Genomic DNA, 18,549 nt, shown 5'->3' with positions numbered 1-18,549 from the left:
GCCGCCCGAAAGACAACGACAACCTCCACCTCCTCCTCCAAAAATCCCTTTATGCACTTTGGCTGCTATCTTATCTTTAATGTTGAAGACAAAAGTCTCTTTTTATAAATATTGCGTGTGCAGCAACGATCGTCGTGATCTCTTTTTGTCCCTTGCACAATTCACCATAAACGTTGCGTGGGAGAGCTTTTACTTTTTTTTCTTGGCTTTTGAAAGTGAACGAACAACTTGGACTGCGACTGCGATGTCGACAGCTGACCCCTCTCTCCAAAATATGCGTGTGTGTTAGTCTGTGAGTGCATGATGCGTAAGGCCAGCGTTGCCAGATGATCAAGATGAAGATGAAGATGTAGATGAAGCCGGAGATACTGATTTTAGGGAAAGGGGGAGAACATGCAAAGTATAATTCGACAACAATAGTGGGGAGTTCAGTTTATATTGCTGCTTTTGCCAGATTCTGAATTGCGGAATTCATTGTGTATTTAAAGTTTATAACTTTATTTACGATGCCAAATAGAATGATATATTGTCGATAATCGTTAACACCTTTTATTCATTGAATTAATTCGAATTTTAAGTGTTATTAAATGGAACTGAATGAGTTGTCATCATGAATTCAAGTTAGCATTGGCCGCATGTTTATCGATAAACGATAACAAGCTGCCATGGCGCCAATACACACATCTCCCTTCCCCCTCGCTTTATAATAATGCTTGAAAATGTACTTTTGTGTTGATTGCGTATTTGTGTTGCGGCATTGTGTTTTTATCAATTCGTAAAAAGAACACAACCAACAAAAACGATAGAAACCAAAATTGATAAACTATTTTTCAAAGCGGTTTTTTTGCTTTTTGGCTACGTAATGTTCTAAATTGGGTTGTGATCGCGACGCGCGGCTATCAAAGAAAAAAATGTGCCGCAAAAATATTTCTCGTGATGCGCGCATGTTGTGTGTGTGTGTGAGTGTGCGTGTGTGTGTGTGTGTGTGTTGACATTGGTTTATTGCTCGAGCCAACCTTGCACCTGCAGCTGCAGTAGCTTTTTAAATGAACTTTCAATTGATTGCCAACTAAATGGATGAGTCAGCCTTAACCTAACCTATCAAGTAAAGCTAACAGTTCACCCCCCTTCACCCCACTCGTTCACTTCATTCACTGTTATTGATATGCTTGGCGCTCATATCACATACAAACACACTCACACACGCATAGAGGAGAGTTATTATTTTTGCTGTGATATCTTGGAGTAGCAATATTGTTGCTGTCAACTGTCTTTGCTCTCTTTGCATGCACACAACGCTCTCCCTCTCACACATTCGTTTCTATTACTTTTGCCATTTAGTCTCCACCATAGTAAGCAGCAGCAAAACTTGCTAACTCGCGTCTGTACAAAAGCAACGCACGCAGAGCAACAGTCGAAGCCATAGCCGAAGCCATAAACGAAGCCGAAGCTTAACCCCGCCCGCACTCACTCAATTATTTAGTTTTCGGCTCTCTGCCTCTGCTCTCTCTCTTTTCCTTACTCTCTCCGTGCGCACAACCAAAGCAGCAGCAGCGCGGCAGCAGCAACAGCAATAACGGCGGCGGCTGTAAGCTTTAGTTAGACAGTCGCGACGGCGCGCTCGTTTCAATCAGACGCAAAAAACAGCGAAAAGAAAAGAGAAAAACAACAAATAACGAAAACGAATTCGTTTTAATTTTTTATTTGAGTGCGAATTGCAATTTGAATAAATGTCGTTTTTTTTCGTGTGCTGTGCTTGAACAAAAAAAGGAGAATAAAGGAAAAACCAAAAACCAAAAAAAAAGCAATAATAAACTAGTGCAACTGTGTGTGCTGAGGCAATAACAATATCCATATAACTGCAGCAAATCCAGCAATTATTACAGCCAGCGGCAAGCAGCAGCGACGACAACAAACTTGTGGTGGGTTGGTATACAAAATTGAACTTAATACAACATTATGGCAAAGAGAGAAAGAAGACAAAATACAGCAAGAAATGAAATGAAATGAAAAAACAGGCAGCAGCTATGTGCCACACACTCTGTGTGTGTCCAGTCAACGGCTTTTCTAAATTGACATACTTTCTAAAAGCGCTGCTAGACAAGCAGCAACAACAAGGAAATCTGACCAGCAACAGCAGCAGCAGCAACAGCAACAGCGGCAACAACAAGTAATGGCAATGGCTAAGTGCCACAGCAAAACGGTGCTGCAGGCAGTAACATGGGGCAAGCAGGCAGGCAGTCAGCAGGTTTACTACAAACGGAGACGCGGAGACACAGAAACAGCGACAGTGCCTCATAAACAAGTTGATAGACAGCCGAGCAACTAACAAAAGCAACAGCAACAACAGCAACAGCAGACGCACCTCGTTGAACGAAGCTTTTACTCAGGTGTCTGCGACTCGTTTTGGTCAGCGACTAAAACTAACAGTAAAAAAAAATGCAATCCATGACCATTTCAAACTTCCCGTCCACACCAAACCTCACTTGAATCTTTTGATTTCTTTCCAAATTAATTGGATTGCTTTCAAGTCCATTGAACAATCGAAACAGCTTCCTTCACTTTAAATGTTGCCAATGAGCTTTTAAGTTCATTAAACTTGAAAGTGATTACAATAGTTTATCCTGTGAGTTTCCATATGATTCTTTTCCTATTCAGAATCATATAAAAGTATCGTTTATTGTTGCTAAAATATCTACAAGATTACATTTAAAGTTCTACCTTAGGCTCTTCCCTGAAAGTTTCCTTCACTTAAAATGTTGTCAATGAGCTTTTAAGTTCATTAAACTATGATTGTAAAATCTTTGGTTTATCCTGAAAGTTTCTATATAATTCTTTTCCTATTCAGAATCATATAAAAGTCTCATTCATTATTGCTAAAATATCTACACGATTACATTTTAAATTCCAAGTTAGACTCATCCTGAAAGTCTTTGAAGTAAAAAATCTTAAGGATTTTGAAATTTTCATAATTTTAAAAATAAAAACATGCCCAAAAGACTTGCCTTGCTTATAAGGATTACAATTTGTTGAACGCTTTTTCACACGTATGATCTTCAGTCAGCACATAGCTCAACACCTCAAGTGTTAAATGCTGAGCTGACTTGTCTATAAACACAGTTATTAATAGACTCGATAAGATAAGAAATAAACAAATTCCACAACTATATTAATAACTGCGAAGTCAGCTAGCAAAAATTATGAAAAATTCTCCAGTGAGAGAGTTAAATATGTTTAATGAGTTAATTCATTACAATAATGAAAAAGATCTTTAATTTTTTATGTGTTTTTTTTTTAAGTGAGATCACATAACATTGAAAAAGTGAGAAGAGTTTGTAGTTAGCTCGATCGCTGGCATATCATCGCATGACGAAAGTTATGGATGGTATTTCCCCTAGGCGAGGCTAAAACTAAAAGCTAATACTGCAATTGTTGAAGTTGCTGTCGTTTTTGTTGTTGTTGCATGCGATGTGCGCGTGTTTTAATGCATTTAAATCGGCGTTTTTTTAATTTATGATATTGTTATGAGTTTTGAACGTTTTAGCTTAACCAACAAATAAGCAAGAGCAGCTTGTTTTTCTCAATGCTTGACCCTGCTTTTTATTATCATCAAGTGCAGATGGATGATGAGAAAGATTGTCTTGATCTTTCTCTCTCTCGCTCTCTTTGTTTCTCTGTAGACTTGTCTAGCTGCTGTTGATGATGATAATGATGGCGAGGCCTTGATGGGTTTTACAGTGCTTGGGAGGCCGTTGGCCATCCAATGTTGGCCGCATTGCTAAAATTCCACAGCTTTCTTTTGTCTTCTTGCACAGCTTTCTTCTTCATCGTCGCGTCTCCATGTAAATTTTTGCTTTAAACCAATCCGAAAAAAAACTTAACAACTGAAATGCTGTTAACGTTTTTTTTTTGTGGTTTTCTACGAGACGCGCCCAAACAAAAAAAAACCAACTCTAGTGATAAAAATCTCTTGTGAAGGTCAAATAGAGTTAAATTCTAAAAACATTTCGATGAGTTAATCTCTCGCTTCATTGATTTACAGTGAAATAAAATAAAAACTCATTTACATAGGTGTTTTAACTCCCAACACTTGCCATTCCTTTCAACCCCTCGTCATCGGTTGATTCATTATTGTTGTCATTAGCATGAAATCAAAGCGAAAATGTCAAAAGCAAATATAAATACCTGAAAATCACATTTTTTTACTTTTTAGGGGGGAACAGGTTCTGTTTTTTTCATTTTTTTTTTTTTACTCACGTTGACTACGATAGCCGAATATGATGTACAGAGTCTTGTTGTTACAGGTGTAACTTTAAGCTGGCATACAAATGCTCATTGATACGACACACACACACACTCACACAGAGGCGCTGAGTTTGTTCGATATGAACACGTTTGCACGTAGAGCACAAACAGATCGTACAGTAGCTCTCGCTTGCTCTCTCGCTCTCGCATTATTATGGCCTATGACGAGCTTTGCACCGCGCTTTCAGTGTTGCGTCAAAGTTCAAGGTGTAAAAAGCAAAAAGAAAAAAAACACAAACTAGAAATACGATAAATCTTTGCTCTCTCACTCTCTTAGCATTGCTCAAAACTGAGCTCATCATCACCTGCTGCTGTTGGGAAGCGCACAAGTTTAAAAATAGTTAATTGTTAATTGATGAAATGACTAATTGTGCAATTGTTGTCGATTGTCATAGGTGCGAATGTGTGTGTATGTGATTTTTTTTTCTATTATTTTTATTAATTTTTTTTTTGATTTTGATTTTTTCTCGATGTGCTTTTGCATGCGTCAAGGTAGCAGCAATTTAATTTAACGGCGTTTGTACGCTGATGATGAATCAGTTATAGCTCAATGACAGCAATGCTCGTTTATAGCTACACCTCTCCACTTGCGGATTGACATTGCGATAAAAAACATACACAACACAACGCAGACAGACATATTTGTACTTGCACTTGTGTCAAAAAGGTTTCTTCTTCGCTGCCCATATATGGAGTGTTGTGAATATCAGCTTTTGTGTGAGATCAACACAAGGCGTCGATGACGAGTCACATTCGCCAAATGAGTTGGCAACGCCAAGCTTCATTCTTTGCACAAATAAGTTGGCAATTCTAGTTTAAGCAGCTAATACTGCGCTTCCTCTTCTTTTCTTTTATCGAATTGTTTTGAAGAGAGGGAGAGGGAGAGAGAGTGAGAGTTTAATTTGTTGCCGCTGTTTGCTTTAGTTTTAATGTTGTTTTAATGACAGCTGTGACGCTAAAGTCGACGTCAGCAGCAGCGATGGCTCTGCCGGCATTTTTTTTTCGTTTGTGCAGTAGACTCTTTAATTAAAGCTGCGTCAATCTTTTGTTGTTGCAGTTATTTTTATCGCATTGCTTTGTTTTGCTGCATAAATCAATCGAAACAGAAAGGCACAAATCCGGGCAGCATGATTAGTGACTAGCTCTCTAGGATTACCCAATTTGAGTATATAGGCAATTAACTGGCAATCCATCGATAAGCAGCACATCAATACACACACAAACACACTCTACAAATATGAATGGCAATTTCAACGGAAACTTGAGGCAACAACTCAACTCAACTCAACAACAATTGAAGTGTCGTCTGCGGCTTTGGCTGCGACTGCGGCTGCATATCGTATGCATAACCTCAAAACTCAATGTCACGCATATTATTTACTCATTTTTATTAGAGTGTATATCTATGTGTACATGTATGTGTGTGTGTGTGTGTCTATTGTCTATGGGGTTTTTTTTTGTGTGTTGTCTTGACGATTAATATTTGCGCCAGCGATGGAGGTAAAAATAATGAAATTAGCTAACGAGTTGCGGCTGCGACTGCGGCTGTCATAAAAAATAAGTTGCAAATAATAAAAATAATAGCAAAATGGCAGAGATGAGGCCGACAACGACGACGTCGACGTCGTTGTTGCTATTGTAGTTGTTGTTGCTGCCTTTTAATATCTAACGAGTATCTCACTAGCTATCTCTGTTACCCGCATGCTCGTTGCATCATAAAAATTGCTTTGCTTGTCGCACACACACACACACACATACTTACAGCTTTTGCATGCACAAATTGTCGTTTCATAACCGAGAAACGCTTTGCATATATTTAATAATTGCAAACAGACAAAACGAAAGCTTAAACGGCACAACAACAAATCACGCATTGACATTTTGTGCTCTCTTCCGTGTCTCTCTCTCTCTTTGTTGTGCATAGATTAAGGACGCGCGCAGCGCTGCTCTAAATAAGTAAGCAGCGCAGCCTTACGCATTTCTTTCTTTGCTGCTTGCGCTCAAATTAAGAGCAGCGCAGCTTTGTTGTTGTTGTTGTCTCTTAGTGTATTAGCACCTAACATAAGCTGCTTGCTATGCAGAGATCAAAGGCAGCAAAAGCTCTGCATGCGTGAGTGAGTGCGTGAGTGTTTATCGATAACATGCATACACACGCACACGCGCATCGGAAGAGGTTGGAAAAAAAAACATGCGACCCAATTGACAGTTACCGTGGTGCGCTTGTTATTTGTCTATTTGCCAATTTGTAATTGTTTTTTTCTGCTCTTTTTTTTTGGCTCATTTTTTTTGTTTTTTTGGGCGAGCCACATAAAAATGCTGATATGAATTATATTTATAACACAAACATCAGTATGTGTGTGTGTGTGTGTGTGTGTTTATGTGCGTTAGATAAGATATGCACATGATTTCATTGTACAAATACAGAAGAATAGTTGCTAACGGAAGTGACGTTGACAACAATCAAAAAGTCGAGCAAAAAACCCGCCTTTGTAATAGCAATTTTATTTTATTACATTTTTTTCGTGTTAAACAAAAAACACATTCTATGGCATTAATTTGATTGAACGGAGGGGGGAAGGGGGGAAGCAAGAAAAACCAACAATAGAAGACATGAATAGGCAAATGGCGTGTGTCCGACTAGGGGAATACCCTAGGAATAGAACAACAATTTGTAGGTCAAGATCAAGAATATTTTATGTATTCAAGTGCGCGGTATTATTTTTATTTCTACCACTCTCTCTCTCTCTCTCTCAACCCATTATCCATTGTTCATTCGCTATCCGCGTCGAGAGTATTCACGATTTTATTGTACTTGTGTGTGTGTGTGTGTGTGTGTTTAGCAATTTGAAATTGAATTGCACGTCGGGCGACTTTACGTGGCCAGCACTGATAAGCGACACGTCTCCGTTATGTAATTTGACCCAATTGAGATTATCATTGACTCGACAGCACGATATATATGTATATATATACAATGTACAACCGCAACACGTAGTAACTATTGGCTTAAATTAGTCAGACTCTGTTTGGTAGTAAAATACACAAATAAAACTTTCCATTGATTGACTGGAACAAAAAAAAGAAAAAAAACTGTCAGTTGCCCTTCAAAAACTAACAACAACAACAAAGAACACAATTCACTCGCTCACACAATGTATTCGCTTTGTATGTGTGTGTGTGTGTGTGTGTGTGCTTGCTTTTTGCATGCAAAACATTTGTCAAATTGACCAAAACAATTAACAAAACTAAACAGCACGCGAAATGGAAAGAGGAAGACCAAGTGGGAAGCTTCTTCCTCCTCCACAATGCGTGAGCAGAAAGTTCGTGTTCGTTTTGTTGTTGTTGTTGATGAGCTGTTGATGGGAATGAGCTTTAGATATCTTAATTGCGAACCAAATAAAATAAATTCAATAATTGTCAAACATCACAATCAAAGTGTGATACGAAGTAGGCATTAAAAAGAAATGATTGCAAAATCTTTAAAGAACGTTAAACTTTTTGGAATTTGAATGAAATTATGAAAAATATTCAAAGAACTTGAATTTTTTTGGAATTATGAAAAAATGATTAACAAATACTTTGAAGAAGTTGGTAGATTGAAAGATTATAAAAAAGGCCATATAAATAATTTCAAATAATTCCCAAATATTTCAAAGTACGATAAAGTAAACATTTATAAGAACAGTGAGAAAATACTTAAAATAAATCAAAGTGCGCTTGCTTAGGAACTGCTATAAAAAATGAAATTTAACATAAAGTCTACTACATAAAATTAAATAATAAAAAAAATTTAAATTCTATAAATTCTTGGCATTAAAGAGTAAAAACTTTAAACTTTTTGGAATTAAAATGAAATTATTAAAAATATTCAAAGAACTTGAACTTTTTGGAATTATGAAGAAAATATAAACAAATACTTCAAAAAAGTGGGTTTTGTGAGATTACAAATAAAATAATTCCCAAATATGTCACAGTACGTTGAAGTAAAAATTCAAAGAACTGGAAGAAAATACTAGAAATAAAACAAAGTACAGTTGCTATAAAAATTAATAGAATTTAATACAAAGTCTACTATAAAAATAAAAAACAACATTATTTTTGTAGAATATAAATTCTGTGCATAAAAAAGAAACTATAATAAAATCTTTAATGAACGTTAAACTTTTTGGAATTTGGAGGAAATTATTAAAACTATGCATAGAAATATATTTGGTTGGAATTCCGAAAAAGTTATTAACAAATACTTCAAGTTAACTGTGAGATTATAAAAAAAAGTACATGATTTTCAAATATATTCAAAGTACGACAATGGAACTTTATTAACATAAAGCAAAGTGCGCTTGTTTAGGAAATGCTATAAAAAAATACATAGATCCTAAAATAATAAAATTGAACACAAAGTCTTCTATACGAAAGTAGAATATTCTTTGAGAAATATCTAGATTAAAATTTGAACAAAATATGGAACCAAAAAACAAAATTATGAAAATGCTTTCTTTGATATTCTACACAAAAATATCCATGAGGCAATGTCAAATGTTGTTTTGAATAATTGACAATTAAAACAACATATGGAAATTCCGCACGGAATTCTGTTGGAATTGGGTGCTGATAAAATTCGACGCGAAATAATAATTGCTTAATCTTTATGTTTATCGCGCTGCTCTCTCGCTGACATCAAGTCGCTAAGTGCTTGGCAGAAAATTGTTAAATGATCGCTGGACTTTGCATGAATGAACTACAACTACACACAACAACAAATAAACATAAATAAAAAGCATAAAAGCTAATTGTTGCGATGAGTTGGCAATTTACACAAAAAAAAAAAACACAATAAGAAAAAAGTAATCTTGTGAGAAGCAGAGGAGGAGGAGGGGAGGAGGGAAGTGCGTTGCCGACACTCGGCAGAATGTCATAAAATAAAATGGGAAATAAAAAATAAATAAAAGCAAACACACATAGACACAGAAAACGCTTTTTAAATGTATTTGCGTGTCGTGTTAATTATGGTGGCGTTGATGTTTTTATTTTCTCCCATTCCGTGGCACCCCACTTCCTCTGTTTCCTCCCTTCCCCTCCCTTGGCATTCCCCCCGATTTCCTCCATTAGCTCCTACGCACACCGATGGCAATGTCTTGTCCGCTTTTCGCTTTTCACATGGGATATAAACGAAGTCGCTGACATTTGACAGTCATTTCTTCATGTTGTTGTTGTTGTTGTAGCTGTCAATGTTGCCATTGTTGTTGTTGTTGTTGTCTTTACGTGCTCTTGCCATTTGTTTGCTATCAAGAACATTTAAGCCTAATTTGCTTCATTAAATTGTCACATTTGTATTCTAAATTACTCTCTCTCTCTTTCTCACTCGCCTCGTTGGCGGTCTTTTGTACAGCAAAAGCAACAAAAAGGAAGTGTTTTAGTTTCGTATTTGTTGTTGTTGTTTTTCTTTTTTTCTTTATAATTAACAGCTGCACTGAATATACTTTAAAAGCGTAATTAACATTTGTTGCTAAGCCGCTTGCGGTCTGCCCCCGTTGACTGCTTCGAACTCTCACAGAGCCCAAGCACACAGCTCCCTTTCCCCGCTTCCCCCTCACCCCCTTGGCTTTTTAGTTTTACCTGTTCTCATTCGCGGTGCAAAGGCAAAGTGTAAAAGTGCTGAACTTGCAGATGCCCTGGGAAAAAAGCTGACACTATTTTAAATGAATTTAGTTGCACGGAAAATTGACGAAATGTTTAGTTAGCTTTTTCGTACTTTTCAGTATTTGTTTAGTATTTATAGTATTACATTTTTAGTATTAAACAATTTTCAAAAATTAATCAATCGTTAAGATAGCTTTTTGGTTTTAATATATAGTAGTTTTCAGCATTTGTATAGTATTTACAATATTTAATTTTTTGGTATTAAAATTTTGTAATATTAAGTTCAGCAAGTTTAGTATTTTTTTTTAGGTATTTTTCAGTATTTACTTTTTGGTAGTAAACATATTTTAGTACTAAAATAAGAAAGTGCGAAGTGAGCATTCTTTCATTATTTAGTATTTTTCAGTATTTATTAGTATTTTTAGTATTACATTTTTAGCATTACAAATTTTCAGTATTATATTAAGAAAGCGTTAACTAAGCTCTTTTATTATTTAGTATTTTTTCGGTATTTAATTTTTAGTATTTTTTTCGGTATTTCATTTTTTAAGTATTTTTTTTGGTATTTCATTTTTAGTTGATTTTCGGTATAAAGTTCTTAGTATTTTTTCAGCATTAAATTATTTCTTATTTTCATATATTTGAGTCCAAACTTGAATAGTTTTTTGCAATTTATGTATATTGATGAAATATCTATTGAAAAAGTTAAGTATTATTTCATATAGCTTACTTAAAATCTATCATACCCGTCGCTCATTATTTGCAATGGTGTGTGTGAGTGTGTGTGTGTGCGGTATAAAAACAGTTTACTTGGTCAGAGATTCATTCGCTTGATTGCCCCATTTTAATTATTGACCACAGCCAGTGCACAAGAGCGAAGAGCAAAAAGAGTCGAAACGAAAGACAATAGCACCGAAGAATTGGGGCTACAAAAATGCTGTGATGATGTGAGGGAGGGGGGAAAACAAAGAGAAGAATCCACACGCCATGAACTGAAAAGAAAGAGAAAAGAAGACAAATAATTGTTGAAATTAAAAGTTTTGGCGCAGAAAATGTTTTGGCTATTTATTTGATGTTTATTATTATTATTATTATTATTTTGATGCTTGTTTTATGACTGAAAAGTAAAAGCGAAATGTGCCACAAAGACACACACACACATACACATCAGACGCCTCTCTCTTTGGTTTTTGTAGTTGTTTGGCTTCCATTGCGACGCATTGCGCGTTGCGCATACGCAATGTGAGCCATGCTCTCGTTCGCTCTCTTTATCTGTCTAGCCGCCGCTCAAAAGCTCATTAGTTGCGTTTGTCTGTGTGCTTTCTGTGGTTCCGGTGGTCAAGCAGTAAACGTGATTGTTTTATTTGTTTGTTTTCCCCGTCTGTTTTGTTGGACTCATTAAATGCAGTTAATGGATATTAAACATAAACAAAACAATGAGCCAACAATGTTGCGCGTGGTTTAACCCCACACAACCAACAAAAATGATGTAAACTGGCAGTAGAATAACTGACAGAAAGCTATCGAAAGTGAATGTCGTTCAAACATTTACTTTCTTTGCTGCTGCTGCGATCCTTTGGTGCGTCACATTTGCTTACGCAATTCGCCAAATCATTTTCATTTCCGCTACTGTCGGTTAACTTAAAAGTCAGTCCCTCTCCTCTCCAACATCTCTTGCGAAAGATTAAAAATGCGAGAAATGAAATGGTTTTGCTTCGTTGGTAAGCAACTGAAGTTAGAAAATGACGCATTCATTCGTTCCATTCATCATCGTGTCGAATGCATTGAGAACCAAACTTCTCTCTATCTCTCTCTCTTATTGCTTTCTGTCACTCTTTCTAATATCTCGCTGGTTTGTTTGTCCAAATGATTCATCTGGCAATGTGGGCCGCATTATGCGCCATTTTGGGCCCCTGATCAACAAGTTTGATTCAAGCCAAAGGAATTTGTCGCTGCTGATTAGCACGAACGCTCTCAGTTCGTTTACAGCTGTCTAAAAAAAATATGAGCTCATTTCACGTTTTTACTGTATTGACCCACTCGACTACAAAGCAAACATTTACTAACAAAAAAGAAAACGTTAAATAAATTATGGCAACAAGAAAGTCAACTTGAATGCCGGCAAATCATTTTGGCACTGCTCTCAATAAGTTATCGATAAGTAATCGAACCTGTTTGTCGCAATTGTCGCAAAGTTTGTCATAAAATACAATTTCATATTTCACAGTTGTCTATTTTGTTTTGTCGTGAACTAATTTTGTTGTTCCAATGGATGGTTTCAAGTTTAACTATTCTATATTCTATAGCTCTTACTTAAAGATCATGAGTATTCAATAGCTGCACTCTCAACAGTCTATCAACATATTTTCAATGATTTATCGATAAGTATTCGAAACTGCGGCACAATTTTCAGTGAATTTATGAATTTTCAAAGCGATTTTTATATTTTTTATACCCACTACTTATGAGGAAGGGTATTAGGAAGGGTATTATAATTCCTGATTTGATTGCGATTGAATAAAAATTGTAAAAGTCATTAAAGAAATACTTCTGCATGGTGAAATATGCTGACTGCAATTACGTCTTGCTTTGTCAGATAATCTGGTATATTTTGATCTTTATGGTATATTTCAAATGTAGTACTTCGACGATATACCATAAATGGGGCTCGGTATATTTTTACATCTTTTGTATATTTCGAACGTTGTATGTACTTCATCGATATACCAAATATGGACTTTCATATATTTTTAGCGTTTTTGAGGTAAATTAATTTGGTATATTTTGACCTTTATGGTATATTTCGAATGTACATAGTACTTCATTGATATATGGGGCTCGGTATATTTTCGTATGGTTGCAAATATTGTTCGGTATATTTTTACATCTATGGTATATTTTAAACATACTATTGCATCGATATACCAAAAATGTCATTTAGTATATTTTGAGTGTTTTAAGATATTATTATTTAGGTATATTTCGAGTGTAGTACTTCATCGATATACCAAATATGGCCTTTGGTATATTTTTAGTGTTTTTGGGGTTTATTAATTTTGTATATTTTGACCTCTATGGTATATTTCGGCTATAGTACCTCATATGTTATATGTCAATTATGACCTTCGGTATATTTTTAGTATTTTTGCGGTATATTTTAAGCGGGTACTGTGAACTTTAGCTTTCTAACTTGTTTTTTTTTCAAGAAATTTGAGAAATATGCTTCACATTTGTATATAATTAATATGCAATAGCTGCTTTCTGAATATATTCTTTATTAACATTCTCTACATTCTTGCAATTCCTTTTTAAAATGACAATTTCGATAAAGCATCACGATTTCAATCGTATGCTAGATAATATATAGAATAAGAGTCAACAATTTGAAGTACTTGCAGCTACTCTTTGTTAATGCTGATAAGATTTCAATATAAGTTTTTTCTCTCCTCTTTGGCGGAGGCTATATCACAACTTATATTTGCGTATGCAGTAATATCTCATTCTCTCTTTCCTGTGCGTGTGTGTGAGTGTGTGTACACTTGAAGTTCACGCAGAAGCGATAATAAAGTCAAAGCATGATGTCATAATTTGTGCAAACACAACAACAGCAACAGCAACTACAATGAAAACCGAAACTTTGGAATTTCTTTTGCGTTTTGCAGCTAATGATTATTAATTTGCATTTCGACGGAAACCGTTTTTTCAGGCTCGTTTCAAAATTATTTATGCGTGTGTGTTTTGTGTGTGTGTTTGTCTTTGAGTGTGTGTATAAGCTATCATGTTTGCCAGTCAGTTATAGTCAGTATTTGTTAGATAAACAATTATGTCGCTTGTTGTTTGTTGCCCCCTTACTTCTCTCTATTTTTGTGTGACGTCACAGTTGAGACGCGCTTCTCGCATGTCATGTGTCAAAATGTCAATTGGATTTTCATTAAACGATAACCGTTTACCGTCAATAAGTAATAGAATTTGAACTAGAGTACGCTAGCTCGACTTTTGGATGCTCTACACTTTAAATATTGAACTAAAGTGCAAAGAGATGTTTATACATAAAAAAAAGAATTCATGTTTTATGTTTTATGCTTCAAAACCATTATGAAAATGTTTAAACGCACCTTTGGCTCCGATGTTTAAAGGGCTTTTTAGCTTTTGTGCTTAATTAAAGTCAAACTCGAAAGAAGCAGCATTATTTGCTGGGCAAATTTGTCGCTCGTTGTGAGTGCGAAGTTCCATTATAAAACATTGCGAGCTCATAAAAATTTCATAATTTTTTTGTTTTGTGTACTTGGTTTTTTTTTTGTGATGAATTTTAAACGATAATTTTGGGTCGAACAAAACTCTTTACGTCGTCGTAATCTATTTGTTGTTTCGTTTCATTTGGCCTTTTGCATTTCCGTTCACTAAACATATTGTAAAGGAAACAATTTTATCAACAAAAAGTTCTGCTCAACGTGCTTGGCAACAACGCATCGAACACAATACAATAACAAATTTTAAGTTAATTTTCATGCACACGATTTCTTAATTAGGAACGAAAATTTTGTGGTTCTTGTTTGTTGTTTGCTGTTGATTTTGTCAAAGTGCCAGGTGAAATCAGAAATAAACCTAAACCAACCAGATATAACGTGATATATGCTAGTCGGCCGCTATATATAGGAATTATGATCGTGAGCATTCGATTTGATTTGCTTTCGTCGCAGTGCGCGTGCACAAAACAAATGCTAATTTCTTCAATGTTTGTACAAATTCAACTTGAAGAACTTTAAAGATTGTGCAAATTTGTAACCACTTTTTGTATTCGTAAATTAATTCTGACATTTCTGTTTCTTTTTTCTCATTGCAGTCTGAAAGCAATAAATAAGGAAAGCCACAAAAAACATTGTGCCACAGAACCACATACGTTAAAATTCCACTAACCAACCACTCGGCGAATAGACAAGCAGCAAAATGTCGCCAAAATCGGTAAGTTGCAAAAAGAATACTATTAAAATACATATTGTATGTGCAAAACGTGAAATTTGGCAACGTTGCAATACTAAAATATGCGTGAAATTTGGCAACGTTGCAATGTTAAAATATGCGTGAAATTTGCCAACGCTGCATTGCGCGTATTTGGCAACAATTCAACAATAAATTCTTTGGCTGTCAACTGCACATAATTTGAGCTCACCAAAAGTTGACAAGCGATTTGTGATAACACACAAATAAAAAAAAAAAATGGAATTTCAATCATTATGCAATCAATCACAGAAGCAATTAAATTAATGAAAAACTCATTTCGTGTTTGAAGCTGATAAAAAAAATAAGCGAAATCAACCATGAAATAAACAAAATTGGACTCGAAACAAGCTTGTAAATTATGATCGATTATCAAAAAAAACACGGCACACATGCACAATCAATAGAGAGAGATAGCTAAGGAAAGAAAGAAGGAGAGAGCGTAGCAGAAATTTCTTATCGATAATGATTGACAGTAGATTCTGTGTGGAGGAAAAACTACCGAACCGAATTTAAAGACGTCATCGACAACGTCATTACCATTGACAAAAAAAAAAAAAAGAATAGAAACCTATTGACGTTGGTTCTTTTTTCATATTTTTATCTCATCCGCTTGTGCTTTTGACGCCAAAAGAAAAATTCTATGACGTCTCCCCCCCAAATGCACTTGACCCTGTCTCAGTCTCAGTCTCTGGGGGACTTTTCAGTAGTGGCCAACTGGCGATGTCTTCGTCGCTTCTGCTTGTCAGTCTGTCTGTCTATCAGCAATAGTGACAGCTTGCAGAAAACCGCTGTGGACTGAGTATTAGTTATGGCTTTCGCGACTGCGATTGACGGTGAATCAGGGCAGCAGACCAATAAATCTGTCAGAAATGTCTTTTTTGTTTTGTAGTTTCAGTGTCATTGTCATATAAATTGTCGCAAGCGCGCCAACTTGGCCTTAATCATAAGCCATAAACTTGAGTTGACCCAAAAAATCGATGTCACATTTTTGGTACAATTTTCCGTGATATATTTATATGCGCGCTGGATGACATTATAAATTGTAGAAAACACTTGATGAGTAAGTGTGAAGAAGCGAAAACAGTTCGTATACGTAATTTGATTAAAGTAGTTTCTCAGTAGTTTTTGTACGCTTATCATAAACGCAAACTAAAAATAAACAATCGAATTAATGCTAGCCTTGGGCTTGGCTAATTGCAGTTCTAACATAGCTGACAGGCCAACGCGGCGTATGATTGACGCTGATTTGTTTGCTCAAGCCGAGCCTCCACTGGCTGCGTTTGGTAAACCGTATTTACAACTGCTATAAATACATATACTTATATGTCGAATTCGAAGCTGACCTTTGCGACTAGTCAGTTTGTCATTTTGTCAGTCCGTCGCTAGTCTATTTATAACTGGCATAATTAACATGCAATTAGTGCCAACAACTGGACAGGGAAATTAGAATAAATTAAAGAAAGCACAGCAAACGAACGAACGAAAAAAACTAGAGAAATGAAATAGGGAAAATATATATGTTTGTGTATTTGTCGTTGAGGGTGCCTTCTATGCGTCCCCTGTTCCCTCCCTCCTTCTTTTCGTGACTTACCTTTCGACCCGGCCACGAGTCAAGTTAAAAAGCATTTGCGACTTTTCCATTTTCTTCAGTTGCCGCTGGACAACAGAACGCGTCGTGTATTTTCTTTTGTTGTGTATTCGATTTGTGCCGTGGAAATTTCTCTACTTTGATTTTTGTTCTTGTTACTCTCTCGGTGTAACAGTGTGTGTGTGTGTGTGTGTATTTGTGTGTGCTGGCGCCAAGCGCCAACTTTAACTCGTAATTATTCAAAAGCTACTCAAAAACGCCTGGCTGCCCAAAATGGTCGTCGTCTCCGACAGCCGCACGCGTTTTTCGCGTTACGGCGGCAGCGTCAAATCCAAAACGGTAAAGTTCTCGAGATTTTCCGATTTCAAGAAACGTAACTCAACTTATTACAATAATAAGAACTGAAAGAAATCTGTAACCATAAAGTTGACTCTTTTTGTCTGTAAAGTTCTTGAGATTTCCCCGATTAAAATAAGCATAACTCAACTTATTACAATAATAAGAACTGAAAGAAATCTTTAACTAAAAATAAAAAATTGATTTTTTTTGACTGTGATTTTGTATTCGAATTTTCTGCATTATAAGAATGTAATAATGAGTGCAAGATTGTTTAGTTATAAAGATGACATAAAGAAAGTGAACTAAAAAACTCTCAAAATAAGAAAAAATAACTACAAATATTTGTCGTAAACTCTATTTTTCCCGTGTTATTAATAGAAGTTGTATCAATTTTTAAAGATTATATGATTGCCATAAAACTTATAACTAAAAAAATCTACAAATATTATTATTTTGGTTTATTAATAGAAGTTGTATCAATTTTTGAAGATTATATGATTGCCATAAAGCTTATAGCTAGACAATAAATATGAAAGATTGCGAAAGTTTCGTGGCGTTGTCAGATCTCTGCCATCCATCGAATTATAGATAATATAGCTATCGATAACAACTTTGCAATCGTTCGACTTTAAACCGATTATGCCGTCAAAATGTTGTTCTCTAATCGCTGACCCATTAAACCAGTTTCTCATTCGGAATCGATTTAATTGTTGTGACCACTTTAGCAATCGAATACTTACATTCGTTGTGCGTTTCGTCCGTCCGTCTGTCTGTCCGTCCGTCCGTGTGTTGCATAACGATCTCTACTATGTGGCATAATCTGCATTCATAATCCGCTTCAATTGGAATAATTTAGTGTACGAAAAATGCGACTTTTGGGCAATTATTTTCTGGTTTTCTTTTTGTTTTTTATGACGTCAAAATTTGTGTTTGTGATGCATTTTTATGGCTTCCGTCTTAACCAAAAGAAAAAAAAAACACAGTACTCTACTACTCTTGTTTTATTTGTTGTTTTTTGGCATAGAGCTGTGAGCAATTTGTCATGCAAGCGACAAATCGCTGCCGAATTACTGACGAGAGTGAAGATGGAGATGGAAATGTTGATGGGGAGGGGAAGGGGACAACTAGAGTCGTCAACTGGTTGGTTATGCGGTGGCTTCCGTTGCACAGTGGGGCTAAACTATGCTTCTATGCACGTACACAACCAGACACACACATGCACATGACAACAACATGCATTAACCCAAAAACGTTAATTGGATTGAAATGAACGTTTTCAATTTCCTTGCATTGTGTCACGTTTGATTTGCATTGCGACAAAACAACAACAATAACAACAGAATACAGTGCACAAATAAAAGAGAGATAAAGAGAGAGAGAGAGAACGACGACGACAACAACAATAAAAGTAGCAAAACAAATGAAACGAGAATCAGAACTTAAACAATGCGAAATTATGATGAAAATATCGCAAACAAGCAACGGGCAAGATTACATACGAATTCACTTAATGGATGACGTTCCCAGAAACGTACGTCGCCAATATGCTGTGTGTTCCAATTCCCAGCGTTTCAATTAAGTCAAAGTTAAACTGATATATCTATGATGATGATCAGTTTAAGTGCAATGGAATAAAATTAAATCCAAATAATGTATTGATAAAATTGATTAAGCAT

General features: G+C 35.7%; 1 protein-coding gene across 6 annotated transcripts in view; it reads left to right on the top strand.

The window, feature by feature from the left end:
• The window catches only part of LOC132797246 (moesin/ezrin/radixin homolog 1), a 29,374-nt gene that overhangs the window by 4,273 nt on the left and 6,552 nt on the right, over positions 1-18,549 (top strand). For 3 of the 6 annotated variants that reach the window (XM_060808870.1, XM_060808874.1, XM_060808872.1), the window contains exon 2: positions 14,789-14,907. In XM_060808870.1, the coding sequence (XP_060664853.1) occupies positions 14,893-14,907 (15 nt within the window). In that variant the 5' untranslated portion in view covers positions 14,789-14,892. Of the gene's footprint in view, positions 1-1,613; positions 1,923-14,788; positions 14,908-16,792; positions 16,874-18,549 lie in introns of those variants that run through there. The other 3 variants (XM_060808873.1, XM_060808869.1, XM_060808871.1) reach the window with 2 other exon arrangements.

Source organism: Drosophila nasuta, chromosome X (genome assembly GCF_023558535.2).
Source record: "Drosophila nasuta strain 15112-1781.00 chromosome X, ASM2355853v1, whole genome shotgun sequence".
NCBI lineage: Eukaryota > Metazoa > Arthropoda > Insecta > Diptera > Drosophilidae > Drosophila > Drosophila nasuta.
The sequence above is the reverse complement of the archived record's forward strand: the minus strand, read 5'-3'. Positions and strand labels throughout refer to the sequence as shown.